This window comes from Ranitomeya variabilis, chromosome 4, assembly GCF_051348905.1.
Source record: "Ranitomeya variabilis isolate aRanVar5 chromosome 4, aRanVar5.hap1, whole genome shotgun sequence".
In the NCBI taxonomy this organism is placed as follows: Eukaryota; Metazoa; Chordata; class Amphibia; order Anura; family Dendrobatidae; genus Ranitomeya; species Ranitomeya variabilis.
The window spans coordinates 639751593-639771998 of record NC_135235.1 but is presented as its reverse complement, the minus strand read 5'-3'; the positions used below and the strand labels follow the sequence as shown (position 1 = coordinate 639771998).

The window sequence follows — 20406 nt, the reverse complement described above, 5'->3', positions numbered from 1 at the left end:
CCCTGACGAAGACGCTCTAGCAGCGTCGATACGCGTGGGGCCTTTGTCCCTCCCCCCCCCCCCCCTCCTCCATGTTGCCTTGGATCCGGTCTTGGACTTTTTCATCTACCCCAGCCGCACTTAGGTATATATACCTCTACCAGCCTGTTGTGTTCCTGCCCCATAGGCATTTCTTGGATTTAGATACATTATCATCTTTGGCGGCAGGATACTTCACATTTAGCTTGGTAATGTATTACTTGGGGTGTTAGATTTAGGGCAGGCTGTGGCTACACCAGGTATTAACCTGGCAAATGGTATTGTGTTTTTACCACAGGCCTGTAACAGGACTGGGAGGTAGGGCTATTGTTTAGGGTTCTATTAATATATTTGTCTGTGTAGGGGCATTATGCCAATTGGCTATACTAGACATTAAATTTATATACCTGTATTGTTTCTCATTTGCCCAATTGTATGTTATGCTCTCTACGGTAATTGTACATGCATAATTTTTTCATTTATAGGCCCTGGATTGTATATGTGGGGGGTTGAGGGTAGGTCTGTCTGGTTTTTAGATGTTTTTAAATGTATGTTCCTTCCTGCTTTGCCTTTATGTGTAGTGAGGTGTTATTCTATAATAAAATAAAATTTATCATATCAGGTTGATCCCACTGTGTGCATATTCTTTTTCTTTGTGTTGAGTGTATACATTATATATGCACGTGGCTGATCCCTGGAGCTTACATATCTTTTGTGCGGTGCCCGCCCTTTTTTTGCTTTAATAACTTCTGAACTACACATAGAGTTGATTTTTTTTTGCAAATATTGTTCATGACATTGAGCTGGTCATTTTGAGTGCTAGTGTTCCAGGGTACCTATTTTCAAATTGAACTTACGTACGATTGAGTGCGTTTGTTTATTCGCGACATTAGCGATTTACGTGAATAACTTCTGAACTACACATAGAGTTGATATTTTTGGGGGTAAATATTGTTCAGGACATTGATATGTTCATTTTGAGTGCTAGTGGTCCAGGGTACCTCTATTCAAATTGAACTTACGTACGATTGAGTACGTTTGATTATGCGCGACATAAGCGATTTACGTGAATAACTTCTGAACTACACATAGAGTTGATATTTTTTTGGGCAAATATTATTCAGGACATTGAGCTGGTCATTTTGAGTGCTAGTAGTCCAGGGTACCTATTTTCAAATTGAACTTACGTACGATTGAGTGCGTTTGTTTATTCGCGACATAAGCGATTTATGTGAATAATTTCTGAACTACACATAGAGTTGATATTTTTTTTGGCAAATATTATTCAGGACATTGATATGTTCATTTTGAGTGCTAGTGGTCCAGAGTACCTCTTTTCAAATTGAACTTACGTACGATTGAGTGCGTTTGATTATGCGCGACATAAGCGATTTACGTGAATAACTTCTGAACTACACATAGAGTTGATATTTTTTTTGGCAAATATTATTCAGGAAATTTATATGTTCATTTTGAGTGCCAGTGGTCCTAGGTACCTGTTTTCAAATTGAACTTACGTACGATTGAGTGCGTTTGTTTATTCACGACATAAGCGATTTACGTGAATAAATTCTGAACTACACATAGAGTTGATATTTTTTTTGGCAAATATTATTCAGGACATTGAGCTGGTCATTTTGAGTACTAGTGATCCAGGGTACCTGATTTCAAATTGAACTTACGTACAATTGAGTGCGTTTGTTTATTCGCGACATAAGCGATTTATGTGAATAACTTCTGAACTACACATAGAGTTGATATTTTTTTTGGTAAATATTGTTCAGGATATTGAGCTGGTCATTTTGAGTGCTAGTGGTCCAGGGTACCTCTTTTCAAATTGAACTTAAGTACGATTGAGTGCGTTTGTTTATTCGCGACATAAGCGATTTATGTGAATAACTTCTGAACTACACTTAGAGTTGATAATTCTTTTGGCATATATTGTTCAGGACATTGAGCTGGTCATTTTGAGTACTAGTGGTCCAGGGTACCTCTATTCAAATTGAACTTACGTACGATTGAGTACGTTTGATTATGCGCGACATGAGCGATTTACGTGAATAACTTCTGAACTACACACAGAGTTGATATTTTTTTTGGCAAATATTATTCAGGACATTGAGCTGGTCATTTTGAGTGCTAGTAGTCCAGGGTACCTATTTTCAAATTGAACTTATGTACAATTGAGTGCGTTTGTTTATTCACGACATAAGCGATTTACGTGAATAACTTCTGAACTACACATAGAGTTGATATTTTTTTTGGCAAATATTATTCAGGACATTGAGCTGGTCATTTTGAGTACTAGTAGTCCAGGGTACCTGTTTTCAAATTGAACTAACGCACGATTGAGTGCGTTTGTTTATTTGCGACATAAGCGATTTACGTGAATAACTTCTGAACTACACATACAGTTGATATTTTTTTTTGACAAGTATTGTTCAGGATATTGAGCTGGTCATTTTCAGTGCTAGTGGTCCAGGGTACCTCTATTCAAATTGAACTTACGTACGATTGAGTACGTTTGATTATGCGCGACATGAGCGATTTACGTGAATAACTTCTGAACTACACATAGAGTTGATATTTTTTTTGGCAAATATTATTCAGGAGATTGATATGTTCATTTTGAGTACTAGTGGTCAAGGGTACTTGTTTTCAAATTGAACTTACTTACGATTGAGTGCGTTTGTTTATTCGTGACATAAGCGATTTACGTGAATAACTTCTGAACTACACATAGAGTTGATATTTTTTGGGGTAAATATTGTTCAGGACATTGATATGTTCATTTTGAGTGCTAGTGGTCCAGGGTACCTATTTTCAAATTGAACTTACGTACGATTGAGTGCGTTTGTTTATTCACGACATAAGCGATTTACGTGAATAACTTCTGAACTACACATAGAGTTGATATTTTTTTTGGCAAATATTATTCAGGAAATTGATATGTTCATTTTGAGTGCCAGTGGTCCTGGGTACCTGTTTTCAAATTGAACTTACGTACGATTGAGTGCGTTTGTTTATTCACGACATAAGCGATTTACGTGAATAACTTCTGAACTACACATAGAGTTGATATTTTTTTTGGCAAATATTATTCAGGACATTGAGCTGGTCATTTTGAGTACTAGTGGTCCGGGGTACCTCTTTTCAAATTGAACTTAAGTACGATTGAGTGCGTTTGTTTATTCGCGACATAAGCGATTTACGTGAATAACTTCTGAACTACACATAGGGTTAATAATTTTTTTGGCAAATATTGTTCAGGACATTGAGCTGGTCATTTTGAGTACTAGTGGTCAAGGGTACCTGTTTTCAAATTGAACTAACGCACGATTAAGTGCATTTGTTTATTCGCGACATAAGCGATTTACGTGAATAACTTCTGAACTACACATAGAGTTAATATTTTTTTTGGCAAATATTGTTCAGGACATTGAGCTGGTCATTTTGAGTACTAGTGGTCAAGGGTACCTATTTTCAAATTGAACTTACGTACGATTGAGTGCGTTTGATTATGCGCGACATAAGCGATTTACGTGAATAACTTCTGAACTACACATAGAGTTGATATTTTTTTGGGCAAATATTGTTCAGGACATTGAGCTGGTCATTTTGAGTACTAGTGGTCAAGGGTACCTATTTTCAAATTGAACTTACGTACGATTGAGTGCGTTTGTTTATTCACGACATAAGCGATTTACGTGAATAACTTCTGAACTACACATAGGGTTGATAATTTTTTTGGCAAATATTGTTCAGGACATTGAGCTGGTCATTTTGAGTACTAGTGGTCAAGGGTACTTGTTTTCAAATTGAACTTAAGTACGATTGAGTGCGTTTGTTTATTCGCGACATAAGCGATTTATGTGAATAACTTCAGAACTACACATAGAGTTGATATTTTTTTGGTAAATATTGTTCAGGACATTGAGCTGGTCATTTTGAGTGCTAGTAGTTCAGGGTACCTCTTTTCAAATTGAACTTACGTACGATTGAGTGCGTTTGTTTATTCGCGACATAAGCGATTTACGTGAATAACTTCTGAACTACACATAGAGTTGATATTTTTTGGGGTAAATATTGTTCAGGACATTGAGCTGGTCATTTTGAGTGCTAGTAGTCCAGGGTACCTCTTTTCAAATTGAACTTACGTACGATTGAGTGCGTTTGATTATGTGCGACATAAGCGATTTATGTGAATAACCCAGGACCACAAGTAGTCAAAATAAACATCTGAAAGTCCTGATCAAAATTTTACCCAAACAATATCCACTCTATGTATAATTCACCATGCATGGAAAATCGAATAGCTAACTAATAACTAATTGCTTACTGCCATACATGAAAATCGAATAACTAACTAATATCTAACAGCTAACTGCAGACTAACTTGAATCCGGTCGCATGGACCTGCTTTTGCATCAGGATTTTTCATGTGCTCCCAAAACACAACTTGTTGCAAATTTTGGGTGTTAAAAAAAATCTGCAAACATCCTGGTACTTGGCAGCGCATCCAAAAAACATCTGATTGTCAGTGTAGACGCCCCGAATCAGGATGTCTGCGTCCAATCTGCATGTGGCTGTCATACTGTGGAGGCTCGGAGAACCATTTTTTTTCCCTTTCCCCAGTCTCTCTCCTCTCTTCTCTCCTCTTTCCCCTCTGCCCCAGAAGTCAGAATGTCACATTTCCAACCAAATCCTGATCAGGAGGCAGTTCTGTGCGTTTCTATCCGGTTGCAGAAAAATATGGATGCAGATAACTTGTGTCCAAGAGGGAATGACTACAGCAATGTACAAAGACCGCCGCATATTAGAAAGTAACACGTGTTATCACTACAACCGAGTAGCAGGGACGCTGTTCACAAGAGCGAACAATCTGAGGAAACAGCAATGCTAAAAACACCGTCTGTACTGCTCCACTAGATACTTATCCAGGTGTATAATGAGGCCCTCACTGTACAGGCAAAGAGCGGGAGCCATGACTGTGGGAAACGTATTTCTATTAAAAAAAAAGAGCCGTTCTGTGAGCCGGACTGCCCATCATGTGACTCCTGACTCCTCCCCTCCTGTGACCTCTTCACAGGTCCTGTGCGCACAGAACAGCCATATATGTGGTGTGCGGCTCTGCAGGTGGAGGTAGGTGCTGGAGATTCCCCATTACTGGGCGCAGGGGACATTAACCCCCTCAGTGCTGAGCCTGTGATAAATCTCTGTATGTGACTATAATGGACTGTGTGTTATACCGGGGGCAGGACGGGGCCATGACTGGATGTAGTGATCATGTGACGCCGGTAACAGCTCCGGAGGTTTCTTACATGGGATCTTTATGATGTTACATCATCATCTTCTCCCCATTCAGGTCCCTACAATATCGTATCCTCTCAGTGGAGATCTTCTATATAAGAGAATTGTCCTGAGTGACCCTACAAGGATGGAGAGGGACAGAGACAAGATGGCGGAGAGGATATTACACCTCACCCTACAGATCCTCTTCCGGCTTACTGGAGAGGTGAGAGATTCTGATGACGTCACATTACATCATTCTTATCTATGGGAATAACAGATGGACAGAACTGGAGAGGTGAGGACTCTGGGAATGTCTGTAGTGAGGTTTATTAATGTGTCTCTCCATAACCAGGATTACACAGTAGTGAAGAAGACCTCTAGTGAGCGCTGTCAGGACCATGTGTCTGAGGGATGGGGAAGACCCCTGAGCCCAATCACGGGGCCTCCACCTCACCCCCTGATACATGAGGACATCAATGACCAGAAGATCCTAGAACTCACCTACAAGATGATTGAGCTGCTGACTGGAGAGGTGACACTGCTGGGAATGCTGGGACATTATACAGTAACGCTATGGAGGGATCGGGGGATGACGGTATCATTGTATGTGTCAGGTTCCTATAAGGTCTCAGGATGTCACCGTCTATTTCTCCATGGAGGAGTGGGAGTATTTAGAAGGACACAAAGATCTGTACAAGGACGTCATGATGGAGGTTCCCCAGCCCCTCACATCACCAGGTAATAGACAGGACTAAATACACACAGCCTATAATTATCTGTATGTAAAGAATGAATTCAGTCCCTGTATGTGTTTCCTCCAGTTCTATCCAGTAAGAGGACAACACCAGAGAGATGTCCCCATCCTCTTCTTCCACAGGACTGTAAACAAGAAGATTTCGATGATCATCAGGTATATGGAGAGAAGGTGTCATGAGATCTCCCCTATGATGTGTAGAAGGCTGTGAAGGTCTTGTGTTCAGCCTTGTTTTATCCCCTAGTATTATACACTGAACTGACAATTTATTAGAAACACTGACACTTTCTTTACTGAAACTTACCTGTATAGAGAATACTAATAACTAATAATTTTTATACTAATAAAATATATTTTACTAATAATAATTTTTTTTTATATAGCGCTGACATATTCCGCAGCACTTTACATTATAGAGGGGACTTGTACAGACAATAGATATTACAGCATAGCAATAAACACAGATCAAAACAGATACCAAGAGGAATGAGGGCCCTGCTCGCAAGCTTACAATCTATGGGAAAAGGGGAGACATCAGAGGTGGATGGTAACAGAACATGATGCAAGGAACCGGATTATGGTTTAAGTTTTTTGAATGGGCCACACAGGGATAATTAGGTTAATGCGTTGAGGCGGTAGGCCAGTCTGAACAAATGCATTTTTAGGGCACGCTTAAAACTGTGGGGATTGGGGATTCGTATTAACCTGGGTAGTACATTCCAAAGAATTGGCGCAGCACGTGAAAAGTCTTGGAGACGGGAGTGTGAGGTTCTGGTTATTGAGGATGCTAACCTCAGGTCATTAGCAGAACGGAGAGCACTGGTAGGTTGGTAGGCGGAGACCAGTGAGGAGATGTAGGGTGGTGCTGAGCTATGGAGCGCTTTGTGCATAAGTTTGTACTGGATTCTGGAGTGGATGGGTAATCAGTGTAATGACTGGCTCAAGGTAGAGGCATCGGTGTAACGGTTGGTGAGGAATATGATCCTGGCTGCAGCATTCAGGACAGATTGGACAGGGGAGAGTTTGGTAAGAGGGAGGCCGATTAGTAGAGAGATACAATAGTCCAGACGAGAGTGAATAAGAGAAACAGTAAGAGATTTTGCAGAGTCGAAAGTAAGAAAAGGTCGAATTCTAGAAATGTTTTTGAGGTGCAGATAACAAGAGCGAGCCAGTGATCGGATGTGGGGGGTGAATGAAAGCTCGGAATCAAGGATGACCCCAAGGCAGCGGGCATGTTGCTTGGGAGTAATGGTGGAACCACACACGGAGATGGCAATGTCAGGCAAAGGTAGGTTAGTAGATGGAGAGAACACGGGGAGTTCAGTTTTTGACAGGTTCAGTTTCAGATAGAGGGAGGACATGATGTTAGAGACAGCAGTAAGACAAACACTGGTGTTTTCTAAAAAGGCAGGCGTGATATCAGGAGAAGAAGTGTATAATTGGGTGTCATCTGCATAGAGATGGTAATGGAACCCAAATCTACTGATTGTCTGTTCAATAAGGGCGGTATACAAAGAGAAGAGGAGGGGGCCTAGGACTGATCCTTGAGGAACCCCAACAGTAAGGGGAAGATGAGAGGAGGAGGAACCAGCAAAAGATACAGTGAAATAGTGGTCAAAGAAATAGGAGCGCTGGAGTCCTGGGTTCAAATCCCACCAAGGAAAAGATCTGCAAGGGGTTTGTATGTTCTCCCCGTGTTTGCGTGGGTTTCCTCCAGGTACTTCGGTTTCCTCCCACATTCCAAAGACATACTGAGAGGGAATTTAGATTGTGAGCCCCAAAGGGGACAGCAATGATAATGTTTGCAAACTGTAAATCGCTGCGGAATATGTTAGCTCTATGTAAAAATAAAGATTATTATTAACTAGCAAAAGATACAGTAAAAGAGCTGTCGAAGAGATAGGAGGAGAACCAGGAGAGAACGGTGTCCTTGATGCCGATGGAGCGGAGCATAGTGAGGAGGAGCTGATGATCCACAGTGTCGAATGCTGCAGAGAGAGCCAAGAGAATTAGCATGGAGTAGTGACCATTAGATTTAGCTGTTAGTAAATCATTAGAGACTTTAGTGAGGGCAGTTTCAGTAGAGTGTAAAGAGCGGAAACCAGATTTAAGAGGGTCGAGAAGAGAGTTATCTGAGAGATAGCGGATAAGACGGGAGTGGACCAGGCGTTCGAGGAGTCTAGAGATGAAGGGAAGATTAGACACAGGTCTATAGTTAGTGGCACAGATTTGGTCGAGGGACGTTTTTTTAAGTTTTGGATGTATGATGGCATGCTTAAATGAGGAGGGAAAGATACCGGAAGAGAGAGAGGTTGAATATTTGTGTTAGGTGAAAGGTGACAGCAGGGGAATGGGACTGTAGGAGAAGTGACGGAATGGGGTGACTGGTGCAAGTGGCCGGGCGAGAAGATGCAATGAGCCTGATTACTTCTTCTGTGACTGGTTCAAAGTCAGAGAGTGATCTAGATGCAGTGGGGGAGGTAGGACAGTGCATGATATGAGGAGATTGGGAGATAATTTCCTGTCAGATATGGTCAATTTTTTCTTTGAAGTAGTTGGCCAGATCGTCAGCGTGGAGATCCGTGGTTGGGGCCTGCACTCTTGGGTTGAGTAGGGAATGAAAAGTGTCAAAGAGATGTTTAGGGTTATTAGACAGTGAGATGATGAGGGTGTTGAAATAGGTTTGTTTGGAGAGGTGAAGGGCACAGTTGTATGTTTTAAGCAAAAACTTAAAATGGATGAAATCTTCGGGTAGATTAGATTTTTTCCACAGGCGTTCGGTGCACCTGGAGCACCTCTGTAGGAAACGTGTTTGCAGCGTGTGCCATAGTTTTCACCGTCTGTGTCGAGTTGTTCTATGTATAGGAGGTTCAATTTCATCCAGGGCACTTTGCAGGGTTTCATTGTAATGCTTCAGTGCAGATTCAGGACATGAGAGGGAGGAGATAGGGACCAATGAGGACTGCAAGTTCTTCATAAGTTTCTGGGTGTTAATGGCCTGTATGTTTCTATAAGTGTGGAAAGTGAGGGTGACCTGAGCGGGATGGTAGTTCTTGATAGAGAATGAAAGAAGGTTGTGGTTAGAGAGCGGGAGAGGGGAGTTTGTGAAATCATCCACTGAGCAAAGCCGGGAGAAGACCAAGTCGAGGGAGTTTCCAGCTTCATGAGTTGAAGAGTTAGTATGCTGCGAGAGGCTGAAAGAGGAGGTTAGATCTTACTTTTTTCTCTCGTTAGCAATCAATCAGACTAAGTTGAGACAGCATGACACAATAAATGTAGTGAACAGATGGACAAATGTCCAGGCCTACATGGATCATAAACCACTTTGAGAAGTTAGTTCACCTCATAGCATAAAAGACAAACAGAGTAAGTTGTAATAACTAAATAGCATTATCTATGCAGCTAAGATGGATAACATTTGTGAACTCATGCAGGAATTGTGTGCAGTAGCTAGAATTATATACCATTAGAATATATTGCAGGAGATGAGACAGCAATCAGAGGTGGGAAGTTGTACCATTAGAATATATTGCAGGAGATGAGACAGCAATCAGAGGTGGTAAGTTGTACCATTAGAATATATTGCAGGAGATGAGACAGCAATCAGAGGTGGGAAGTTGTACCATTAGAATATATTGCAGGAGATGAGACAACAATCAGAGATGGGAAGTTGTACCATTAGAATATATTGCAGGAGATGAGACAGCAATCAGAGGTGGGAAGTTGTACCATTGGAATATATTGCAGGAGATGAGACAGCAATCAGAGATGGGAAGTTGTACCATTAGAATATATTGCAGTGTAATAAAATAAATTGATAATTTTTCAGTCTGAAACCACATTAGAATGGGAATTTTGAGCACTTCACCTACACATGGTTGTCAGTGAAATTTTGAAAAGCTCCAAACCTCTTCAGTTTTTCTTGTCAAAAGTATTAATACTGAGAACATTATTATTGAGGGAAAAAATACAATGAAGGGGGATCCACAGGATATACATGATTTGTTGAGGAAGATATCAATGATATCTGAGGCAGTGATCAGTGTTACATGTGAGGGTTGCTGTTTGTTCCCCCCAGGATGCGCAAGGAGGCACATTGAGGCCATGGGAGTGCATTGCAGTCACAGGCGTAGCTGTGATTGCAATGAAAAATATAAGTGAGTGTTAGTCTTGGACAAGCTATTTGTCCAGGGCAGATTTGAGAAAACCTGCTGAGCTTTTCTTTTGAAACTGACTACAGGATGGCAGTCTGTTTATTTCCTGGCCTGGTTTTCTATGTGGCCGAAGGCTACACGTTCTTTGGTTAAAAGCCCTGCAGTAAAGAGTTTGGGTGTGTCAGGGTCAGAGTTGTTGTCAGTCTGGTGTTTGCTTGAGTGCAGAGCAGTCGGCTCTGCAGAGCTCTACCTGTGTGAGGCAACACAGGCAAGCAGAGCCAAACAGCCAGGGGAGCTGAGATGCCTGGCACCCACAGCATACATAGCTGGGCAGTCGCCCACGGTAACTGGTCTTGGAGTTGGACTGGCATGTTTATTGGCTGCAAACTGGAGGATATGGTTCCAGGCTGGGATCCGGAGGATATCGTGTACTGTGTAATGCTGTGAGTTGGACATTAATGCTGTCAAGTGAACACATTAAAGAGACTTTTGTTTTGAACTTTACTGGGTCACTGCCTCATCACTGCATAGCGTGGATACCGCTGCACTACAAATTGTAGGTAGTGCACAGTGTTGTAAATTTTAACTGACTACAGGACTGGTGTCCAACTAATGTGTTTGAAATCACTCATTTTTCCTTGGCACAGATGGGCTATAACATCAGATGAACAGTTCCTGTGCCACCATCTATCAGGTGTCATCATTAAGGCGGGAGGAGGTAGAGTAAAGCCCCCGTCACACTAAGCGAGGTCGCTAGCGAGATCGCTGCTGAGTCACAAGTTTGTGACGCAACAACGACCTCAGTAGTGATCTCGCTATGTTTGACACGTAGCAGCGACCAGGCCCCTGCTGTGAGATCGCTGGTCGTGTCGGAATGGCCTGGACCTTTTTTTGATCGTTGAGGTCCCGCTGGGTAGCACACATCGCTGTGTTTGACACCTTACCAACGACCTCGTTGACTACAACGTCACACAGGACGTCCCTCATCGAGGTCTGAATCGTCATAATAGCTGCCATGTGACAGGGTCACAACGACCAACGACATCGTTGTACAGGTCACTACAGGTCGCCGCATCGCTGCTGCGTCGTTGGGAAGATCTCACTGTTTGACATCTCACCAGCGACCACATAGCGACGCAGCAACGATCCCTGACAGGTCGTATCGTTGTCGGGATCGCTTTAGCATCGCTAAGTGTGACGGGGCCTTAAGGGCGGGGGATTTTTTCTTGGCTCATCCTGGGTCCTTTGTTATCTATGGATGGATGTTTGGACATTAGGGCTTACATAAGCATTTTGGCCAATCAAGTTCATCACTTTATGGCAGCTTTTTACCCTACCCTAGAAGAACCGTGTACCATGACACCATGGTCCACTAGTCATAGAGGCCCCTGATTATGTGACCCCCTGACTCTTCCCCTCCTGTGACCTCATCACAGGTCCTGTGCACACAGAACAGCCATACATGTGGTGTGCGGCTCTGCAGGTGGAGGTAGGTGCTGGAGATTCCCCATTACTGGGCACAGGGGACATTAACCCCCTCAGTGCTGAGCCTGTGATACATCTCTGTATGTGACTATAATGGGACTGTGTGTTATACTGGGTGCAGGACGGGGCCATGACTGGATGTAGTGATCATGTGACGCCGGTAACAGCTCCGGAGATTTCTTACATGGGATCTTTATGATGTTACATCGCCATCTTCTCCCCATTCAGGTCCCTACAATATCGGATCCTCTCAGTGGAGATCTTCTATATAAGAGAATTCTCCTGAGTGACCCTACAAGGATGGATAGGGACAGGGACAAGATGGCGGAGAGGATATTACACCTCACCCTAGAGATCCTCTTCCGGCTTACTGGAGAGGTGAGAGATTCTGATGACGTCACATTACATCATTCTTATCTATGGGAATAACAGATGTACAGAACTGGAGAGGTGAGGACTCTGGGAATGTCTGTAGTGAGGTTTATTAATGTGTCTCTCCATAACCAGGATTACACAGTAGTGAAGAAGACCTCTAGTGAGCGCTGTCAGGCCCCTGTGTCTGAGGGATGGGAAAGACCCCTGAGCCCAATCACGGGGCCTTCACCTCACCCCCTGATACATGAGGACATCAATGACCAGAGGATTCTAGAACTCACCTACAAGATGATTGAGCTGCTGACTGGAGAGGTGACACTGCTGGGAATGCTGGGACATTATACAGTAACGCTATGGAGGGATCGGGGGATGACGGTATCATTGTATGTGTCAGGTTCCTATAAGGTGTCAGGATGTTACCGTCTATTTCTCCATGGAGGAGTGGGAGTATTTAGAAGGACACAAAGATCTGTACAAAGACGTCATGATGGAGGTTCCCCAGCCCCTCACATCACCAGGTAATAGGACTAAATACCAAGGCCTATAATTATCTGTATGTAAAGAATGAATTCAGTCCCTGTATGTGTTTCTTCCAGTTCTATCCAGTGAGAGGACAACACCAGAGAGATGTCCCCGTCCTCTTCTTCCACAGGACTGTAAACAAGAAGATCTCGATGTTCCTCAGGATCATCAGGTAGATGGAGAGAAGGTGTCATGATATCTTCCCTATGATGTGTAGAAGGTTGTGAAGGTCTTTTGATCAGACTTGTTTTATCCCCTGTTATGACCCCAATGGCGAGGGTCTCAGAGGAACGTGGAAGTCTGCAGAATACAAAAATCCAGCTCATAGGGCAGTGGTAACTGGGTTGACCATATATCTACTCCTAACGCCAACACTAGAAGTAGCCGGGGATCATTCCTACGTTGATTCTAGATGACACGCTCCAGCCGGAGAATCTAGCTACCCCTAGTAGAGGAAAACAAAAGACCTTTCTTGCCTCCAGAGAAGGGGACCCCAAAGCTGGATAGAAGCCCCCCACAAATAATAACGGTGAGCAGAGGCGTAGCTAGGGTTTTGGCTCAGGGGGGGCGAAACTTCTCAATGGGCCCCTAACCAGGTAACCTTCATTACAATTCGGTGACGCACCCTAAGGGTATGTGCACACGCTGCGTATTTTGCTGCGGATCCGCAGCGGTTTTAACGCTGCGGATCTGCAGCTGTTTTCCATGAGTTTACAGTACAATGTAAATCTATGGAAAACAAAATCCGCAGTGCACATGCTGCGGAAAAAAACGTGCGGAAATGCTGCGTTGTTTATTCCGTAGCATGTCAATTCTTTGTGTGGATTCCGCTGCGGTTTACACCTGTTCCACAATAGGAATCCGCAGGTGTAAAACCGCAGGTGGAATCCGCACAAAAACCGCAGTAAATCCGCAGTGCAGTTTACCTGCAGATTTACAAAAACAGGAGCGAAAAAATCCAGAGATCCCACCTATGTGTGCACATAGCCTAATAGAGGAGGAGAACCTCAGCAGATGAACGTGCTGCTGCTGAAAATAATCTCTATACAAAAAGCAACACTGATTGACCATATGGCTGTACTGTGGTAAATACCAGCCCTACAGAACATATTATTCATTTTTCATGTCAAGAGAAAAGAAAAATATGCGGCACTCACCCAGCTTGCGTGATATTGTAGCCTTTAATGCACCAAGATTTCGGTTACAAACATTTCATTCAGCTCGGCAGGTTACGTGGGGGTGCGGGGAGTGTGGAGGGGACGACGGCCGTTTCGCGCGATCAGCGCTTCTACGGGTCCATCATACAGGAGACCCGTAGAAGCGCTGATCGCGCGAAACGGCCGTTGTCCCCTCCACACTCCCCGCACCCCCACGTAACTTGCCGAGCTGAATGAAATGTTTGTAACCGAAATCTTGGTGCATTAAAGGTTACGATATCACGCAAGCTGGGTGAGTGCCGCATATTTTTCTTTTCTCTTGACATGAAGATTGAATAAACTACTTGCATATATGCAGAGCACCTTACTACCAGTGGGGCGTATCACCGCATGTCGATAGTTGGATCCGACAGAAAGGGTATCCTCTCCTCGGGACTGTGCTCCTTGTGCCATTCATTTTTTGTCGCCCGTATTATTCATTTTTCCGTATGTGTCCCTATTATTGCCCGATACCCCAATACTGAGCCGCTGCTGCCGTACAGTATGTGTCCCTATTACTGCCCCTGATACCCCAATACTGAACAGCTGCTGCCGTATGTGACCCTATTACTGCACCTGATACCCCAATACTGAGCCGCTGCTGCCGTACAGTATGTGTCCCTATTACTGCCCCTGATACCCCAATACTGAGCCGCTGCTGCCGTATGTGTCCCTATTACTGCACCCGATATCCCAATACTGAGCCGCTGCTGTTGTATGTGTTCCCATTACTGCACCTCCTGTGTGGTTCTCTGTGCCCTCTAAATTCTAAAGCACCCCTCTATAATATAGTAATGCCGGGTGCAAGTGCCCTAGAAAACAGTGCCCACATTTTGCCCCCTAGAAAGTAATATTGCCCTGTGTGCCCCTTTGATAGTCACAGTAACCTGAGTTCCCCTATAAGAATAAGTGCCCACTTTACATTTAATAAAGTCCAGAGTATCCCCCCTTTACAGCTCCTCTATACACAGTATGATGCCCCCTCACTGTATATACTGACCCCTTAATATCCCCCAAACTGGCTCCAGCACTGTATGATGGCCCCATCACTGTAATCTCCACACTGAATGATGGCCCCCTAGATAGCCTCGATATAGCATAGTACACCAGATAGTCCTCAATATGGTATAATACATTCCCCATAGGCCTCCATATAGTATAATGCAGCTCCCCATAGGCAGCCTCTATAGCGTAATGCATCCCCATAGGCAGCCTCTATATGGAAGGCTGTAAATCTGTCCAAAATCCCCTCTGCAAGGCATAAAAATGGCCTCTCATTATACTCACCAACGGCGCTCACCAAGGCATAACTGGTCTTGACTTAAGATCGCCATCCTCCATTATTGCTTCATCTGGATGACACGCCCTACGTCATCCACACAGTGTCACCCATTGCGCTCCTGTGCAGGCGCACTTCTCTCTGGGCTGCTGAAAGCAGAGCCAAGTACTGTAGTGCATATGCGCTGGCCAAAGGGCGCTGATTACCTGGAAATAAAGCTGGCGCATGCGCACTACAATACTTTGCTCTGAGATTAGCAGGGCAAAGAGAAGTGCACCTGCACAGGAGTGTGATAGAGGACACTGACTGCATGATGTAGGACGCATCTTCCACACGAAGCGGGACAGCGATCACAAGAAGAGGGATGGTGCCGGATCAAGACTAGAGACGCCCGGACCGCACCATCCGTGAGTAATATAAAAGCTCTTTGTTGTGCCTTGCATAGAGGATTTTGGAGCTATAGAGAGCATTCTAGAACACTATGTGAGGGCGTACAGATGCCGGACCTTATATGGTGACAGGCTCCCTTTAAAGGGAACCTGTCACCCCCAAAATGGAAGATGAGCTAAGCCCACCGGCATCAGGGGCTTATCTACAGCATTTTGTAATGCTGTAGATAAGCCCCCGATGTATCGTGAAAGATGAGAAAAAGAGGTTAGATTATACTCACCTGGGCGGGTGGTCTGATGGGTGTCGCGGTCGGGTCAGGGGCCTCCCATCTTCATATGATGACGTCCTCTTCTTGTATTCACGCTCCGGCGCAGGCGTACTTTGTCCTGTTGAGGGCAGAGCAAGGTACTGCAGTGCGCAGGCGCTGGGCCTCTCTGACCTTTCCTGGCGTCTGCGCACTGCGGTACTTTGCTCTGCCCTCAACAGGGGAGACAGAGTACGCCTGTGCCGCAGCGTGATGACAAGAAGAGGACGTCATCGTAAGAAGATGGGAGGACCTGGACCCGGACCGCAACGCTCATTGGACCTGGGTGAGTATAATCTAACCTCTTTTTCTCATCTTAGCTCACCTTCCATTTTGGGGGTGACAGGTTCCCTTTAATGTAAGTTAGTGGATGTATATATAACATAACCCCCCAGATGGGGCTTGCATGATAGGCAAAACCTATAAAACTGAAAAGCAAGATGGTTACTGAACTTATATGCCTATACACAGATCAGATATATCTTTTTATGCTTTGATTTGCCTACATATAATAAATGTCATTTGCCAAGATACTTGTCAGTCCACATGTCAGTCTTTCAGTGTTATCATGTCAGGCAAGAAAGGTTCCAAAAACTAGAATGTGTATATTCCCACCTACAGATCTAATATACCTTTGTGCTATTGTAAACACATGAAATAAATTACATGTGCCAAGACACACATTGATCAGCTTTCAGAGTCTGTCCAGCTTGCAGGTTAAACAAGACATACAAGTGTAAGAACCTTTATTGCTTTATATACTGTGCCTGTATGTATGTATTCAAAACAACAGTTCAGACATAGCACCTAGTAAATGCCAAGTGCCAGAATACTCCTCAGTCCACATGCTGTGTGGAGTGTGTCCTCTGGTCCTGGCTGCTGCTCCTCGGCTCTCAGGCTCCTTCTGGTCAGATGCAGACATGTGTAGATAGTGAGGTCCCCTGTGTCCTGGCTGCTGCTGGTGCTGATCTCTTCTCTGCAGCAGGGAGCTTTGAAGCACAGCGCGCTCAGCCGGGATTGGGTGAGTGACCTCCCTTCCCCCTCTCCTCCACACAGACTGCAGAAGAGCGATCACATGACTCACTCCCTGCACTCTGATTGGAGGCTTTCTGTTCCTTCTCTCTGACTCCCTGTGATCATGTTTGTACCGTGCATGTTACTTTAGCTACATACACAGTACAAACGCAACATACACAGTACAAACGCAAGGGGAATAAAAGATAATCATTGACCGGAGGCAGGGGCCCCTAACGCCGGCCCTGACAGTAGCGTAGCTCCGGGTGGGCCCCCTCAGAGCACAGGGCCCGGGGCGACCGCCCCCTCTGCCCCCCTGGTAGCTACGCTACTGACGGTGAGGTAAGAGGAAATGACAAACACAGAAATGAACCAGGTTTAGCACAGAGAGGCCCGCTTACTGATAGCAGAATAAAGAAAGGTAACTTATATGGTCAACAAAAACCCTATCAAAATCCACACTGGAAATTCAAGAACCCCCGAACCGTCTAACGGTCCGGGGGGAGAACACCAGCCCCCTAGAGCTACCAGCAAAGGTCAGGATATAAATTTGGAACAAGCTGGACAAAAATACAAAACCAAAACAAATAGCAAAAAGCAGACTTAGCTGAAATTACTGGAACCAGGATCAGTAGACAAGAGCACAGCAGACTAGCTCTGATAACTACGTTGCCAGGCATTGAACTGAAGGTCCAGGGAGCTTATATAGCAACACCCCTAACTAACGACCCAGGTGCGGATAAAAGGAATGACAGAAAAACCAGAGTCAAAAAACTAGTAACCACTAGAGGGAGCAAAAAGCAAATTCACAACAATCCCCCAGTATTATACACTGAACTGCCAATTTATTAGAAACACTGACACTTTCTTTATCTAAACTTTCCTGTACAGAGAATACTAATAACTAGTGTAATATAAAATAAAGTGATCACTTTTCAGTCTGAAACCACATTAGAATGGGAATTTTGATCACTTCACCTAGGCATGATTGTAAGGGAAATTTTGAAAAATTCCTAACCTCTTCAGTTTTTCTTGGCAAAAGTATTAGTAGTGAGAATATCGTGATTGAGGGAAAAAATACAATGAAAGGGGATCCATAGGACATACGTGATTTGTTGAGGAAGATATTAATAATATGTGAGGCAGTGACTGGTGTTACATGTGAGGGTCACTGTATGTTCCCCCCAGGATGCACATGGAGGTGTATTGAGGCCATGGGAGTTCATTGCAGTCACAGGCGTAGCTGTGATTGCAATGAAAACTAAAAGTGAGTGTTAGTCTTGGACAAGCTATTTGTCCAGGGCAGATTTGAGAAAACCTGCTGGACTTTTGTTTTGAAACAGACTACAGAATGGTAGTATGGCAGTCCTTTTCCTTCCTGACCTGGTTTTCCATGTGGCCGAAGGCTCCAGGTTCTTTGGTTAAAAGCCCTGCAGTAAAGGGTTTGGGTGTGTCAGGGTCAGAGTTAGGCCGGGGTCAGACATGCGTGAAACTCGCAGGAGTCTCTCATGTCAGTGCCCGGCACTGCCGCCAGCACTCAGGACCGGAGCGTGCGGCTGAATAGAAATACATGCAGCCGCACGCTCCTGTCCAAGTGCCGGCAACAGTTCCTGATACTGACATGCGAGACTCGTTCGTGTTTTTCGCATGTCTGACCCCGGCATTAGTGTCAGTCTGGTGTTTGCTAGATTGCAGTGCAGTCGGCGCTGCAGAGCTCCACCTGTGTGAGGCAACACAGGCAAGTGGAGCCAAACAGCCAGGGGAGCTGAGATGCCTGGCACCCGCAGCGTACATAGCGGTGCAGTCGCCCATGGCAATTGGTCTTGGAGCTGAACTGGCGTGTTTATTGGCTGCAAACTGGAGGATATGGTTCTCGGCTGCTATCCGGAGGATATCGTGTACTGTGTAATGCTGTGAGTTGGACATTAATGCTGTGAGTTGGACATTAATTCTGTCAAGTAAACACATTAAAGAGACTTTTGTTTGGAACTTTGCTGTGTCACTGCCTCATCACTGCATAGCGTGGATACCGCTGCCCTACAAATTGTAGGTAGTGCACAGTGTTCTAAATTTTAACTGACTACAGGACTGGTGTCCAACTAATGTGTTTGAAATCACTCATTTTTCCTTGGCACAGATGGGCTATAACATCAGATGAACAGTTCCTGTGCCACCATCTATCAGGTGTCATCATTTCAGGCTGGTGGAGGTAGAGTAATGGCGGGGGATTTTTTCTTGGTTCATCCTGGATCCTTAGTTATCTGTGGATGGATGTTTGGACATTAGGGCTTACATAAGCATTTTGGCCAACCAAGTTCATCACTTCATGGCAGCTGTTTCCTTGCGGTAAAAGGACAATGTACCATGACACAATGATCCACTAGTTATGGATTGCTTCCAGGAATATTAGAGAGTTTTTGTTGCTTCCCCGGGATTCATAGTCCTCATGTTTTAATCCTATAGCGCATCTTCATGATGAGATGAAAGAGACTGTTCACAACATATCAGTATCTCCATATTATTTGCGGATGGGCCAATAATCCCACAGAATTACTTCTTCATCTAGTGGAATCTATTACAATCTGAATTGCTGAGGATCTGAATAGACAACGTGGGTGTCTCTAATAATGTGGCCATTCAGTGTGTGTTCTATACTTGGTGGAGATGACAGGGTAAATCTGATCATAGACATTAAATGTTGTCTGGATCTTCCCCCAGGTTTCTGGATATGATTTTTCCTCTTTCTCTGACTCTTAATTTTTTTGTTTCAGGGTAAATATCTGCCCCATATTAATAGTACAGAGACATATATGATTGGTGATGAGCGGTGTAAAGAGGAGATTCCCACAGATAACCGCACAGGTGAGTATAACCTAAAAAACAATCAGTGCCAGGAGCGCACATCGGGTTGGCTCCATCCCAGAGGGAGCACAAATCCATTATGGGTATTTATTTATGCGCCATGATTGTGCATATAATAATATATGATTATTTTGTGACATGTTCGGACATTTCATCTCTTGCACATATCTGGTCAGTTTACATTATCTGTCTTGCAGCACATGATAATTATTATTATATTACATTATATGGTGATCTGCTGCAGACTTCTGCTATGTCCGGTATAACCCTGTTTTTTGTAAACCTACTACCATCCACTCTGATCATTACATAGTATATTTTAACCCTAATTAAACACGTGGATTATGTGTCTGTATTCCTAAATCTTAAACAGATTTTGGTTCCCTTCCTCATTTTTGTACAATCATGTTCTCACATTCTTACATCTTCCCTCTTGTATCTAGTGATTTTTTTACATTACATTTGATCCATTTTGTTTACTTTATATTTTACATATGTGATAAAAGATATTGATGGTTTTTAATTCACTCTTTTACTTCTAGTAGTGATTTTTTGCAGTTATAGCTCTATAATCGTGGCCCTGTTTTGGAACCATTACATATCATGTACTTAACCTTTTTAGGTCCTTTTGTTTTTGCCACTTTTGAAGCAGAAGAGATACTTCTGTATTCACAGTCCTGTTTAACCCCATTCTGACATTAGACGTACTATCCCGTCGAGGTGTAACCCATATGACCACCGACGGGATAGTACGTCTAACT

The 20406-nt window shown here is 43.8% G+C and overlaps 1 protein-coding gene across 1 annotated transcript in view; it reads left to right on the top strand.

Annotated features, from left to right (window-relative positions):
• The first annotated feature begins 5287 nt into the window (after positions 1 to 5287).
• Positions 5288 to 20406, top strand: part of LOC143767220 (uncharacterized) — a 40401-nt gene continuing 25282 nt past the window's right edge. Inside the window, exons 1-9 of the mRNA XM_077255370.1 lie at positions 5288 to 5533; positions 5663 to 5842; positions 5925 to 6048; positions 6132 to 6220; positions 11932 to 12081; positions 12211 to 12390; positions 12473 to 12596; positions 12675 to 12772; positions 19555 to 19645. Coding sequence (XP_077111485.1) covers positions 5351 to 5533; positions 5663 to 5842; positions 5925 to 6048; positions 6132 to 6220; positions 11932 to 12081; positions 12211 to 12390; positions 12473 to 12596; positions 12675 to 12772; positions 19555 to 19645 — 1219 coding nt within the window. The 5' untranslated portion in view covers positions 5288 to 5350. The remainder of the gene's footprint in view (positions 5534 to 5662; positions 5843 to 5924; positions 6049 to 6131; positions 6221 to 11931; positions 12082 to 12210; positions 12391 to 12472; positions 12597 to 12674; positions 12773 to 19554; positions 19646 to 20406) is intronic.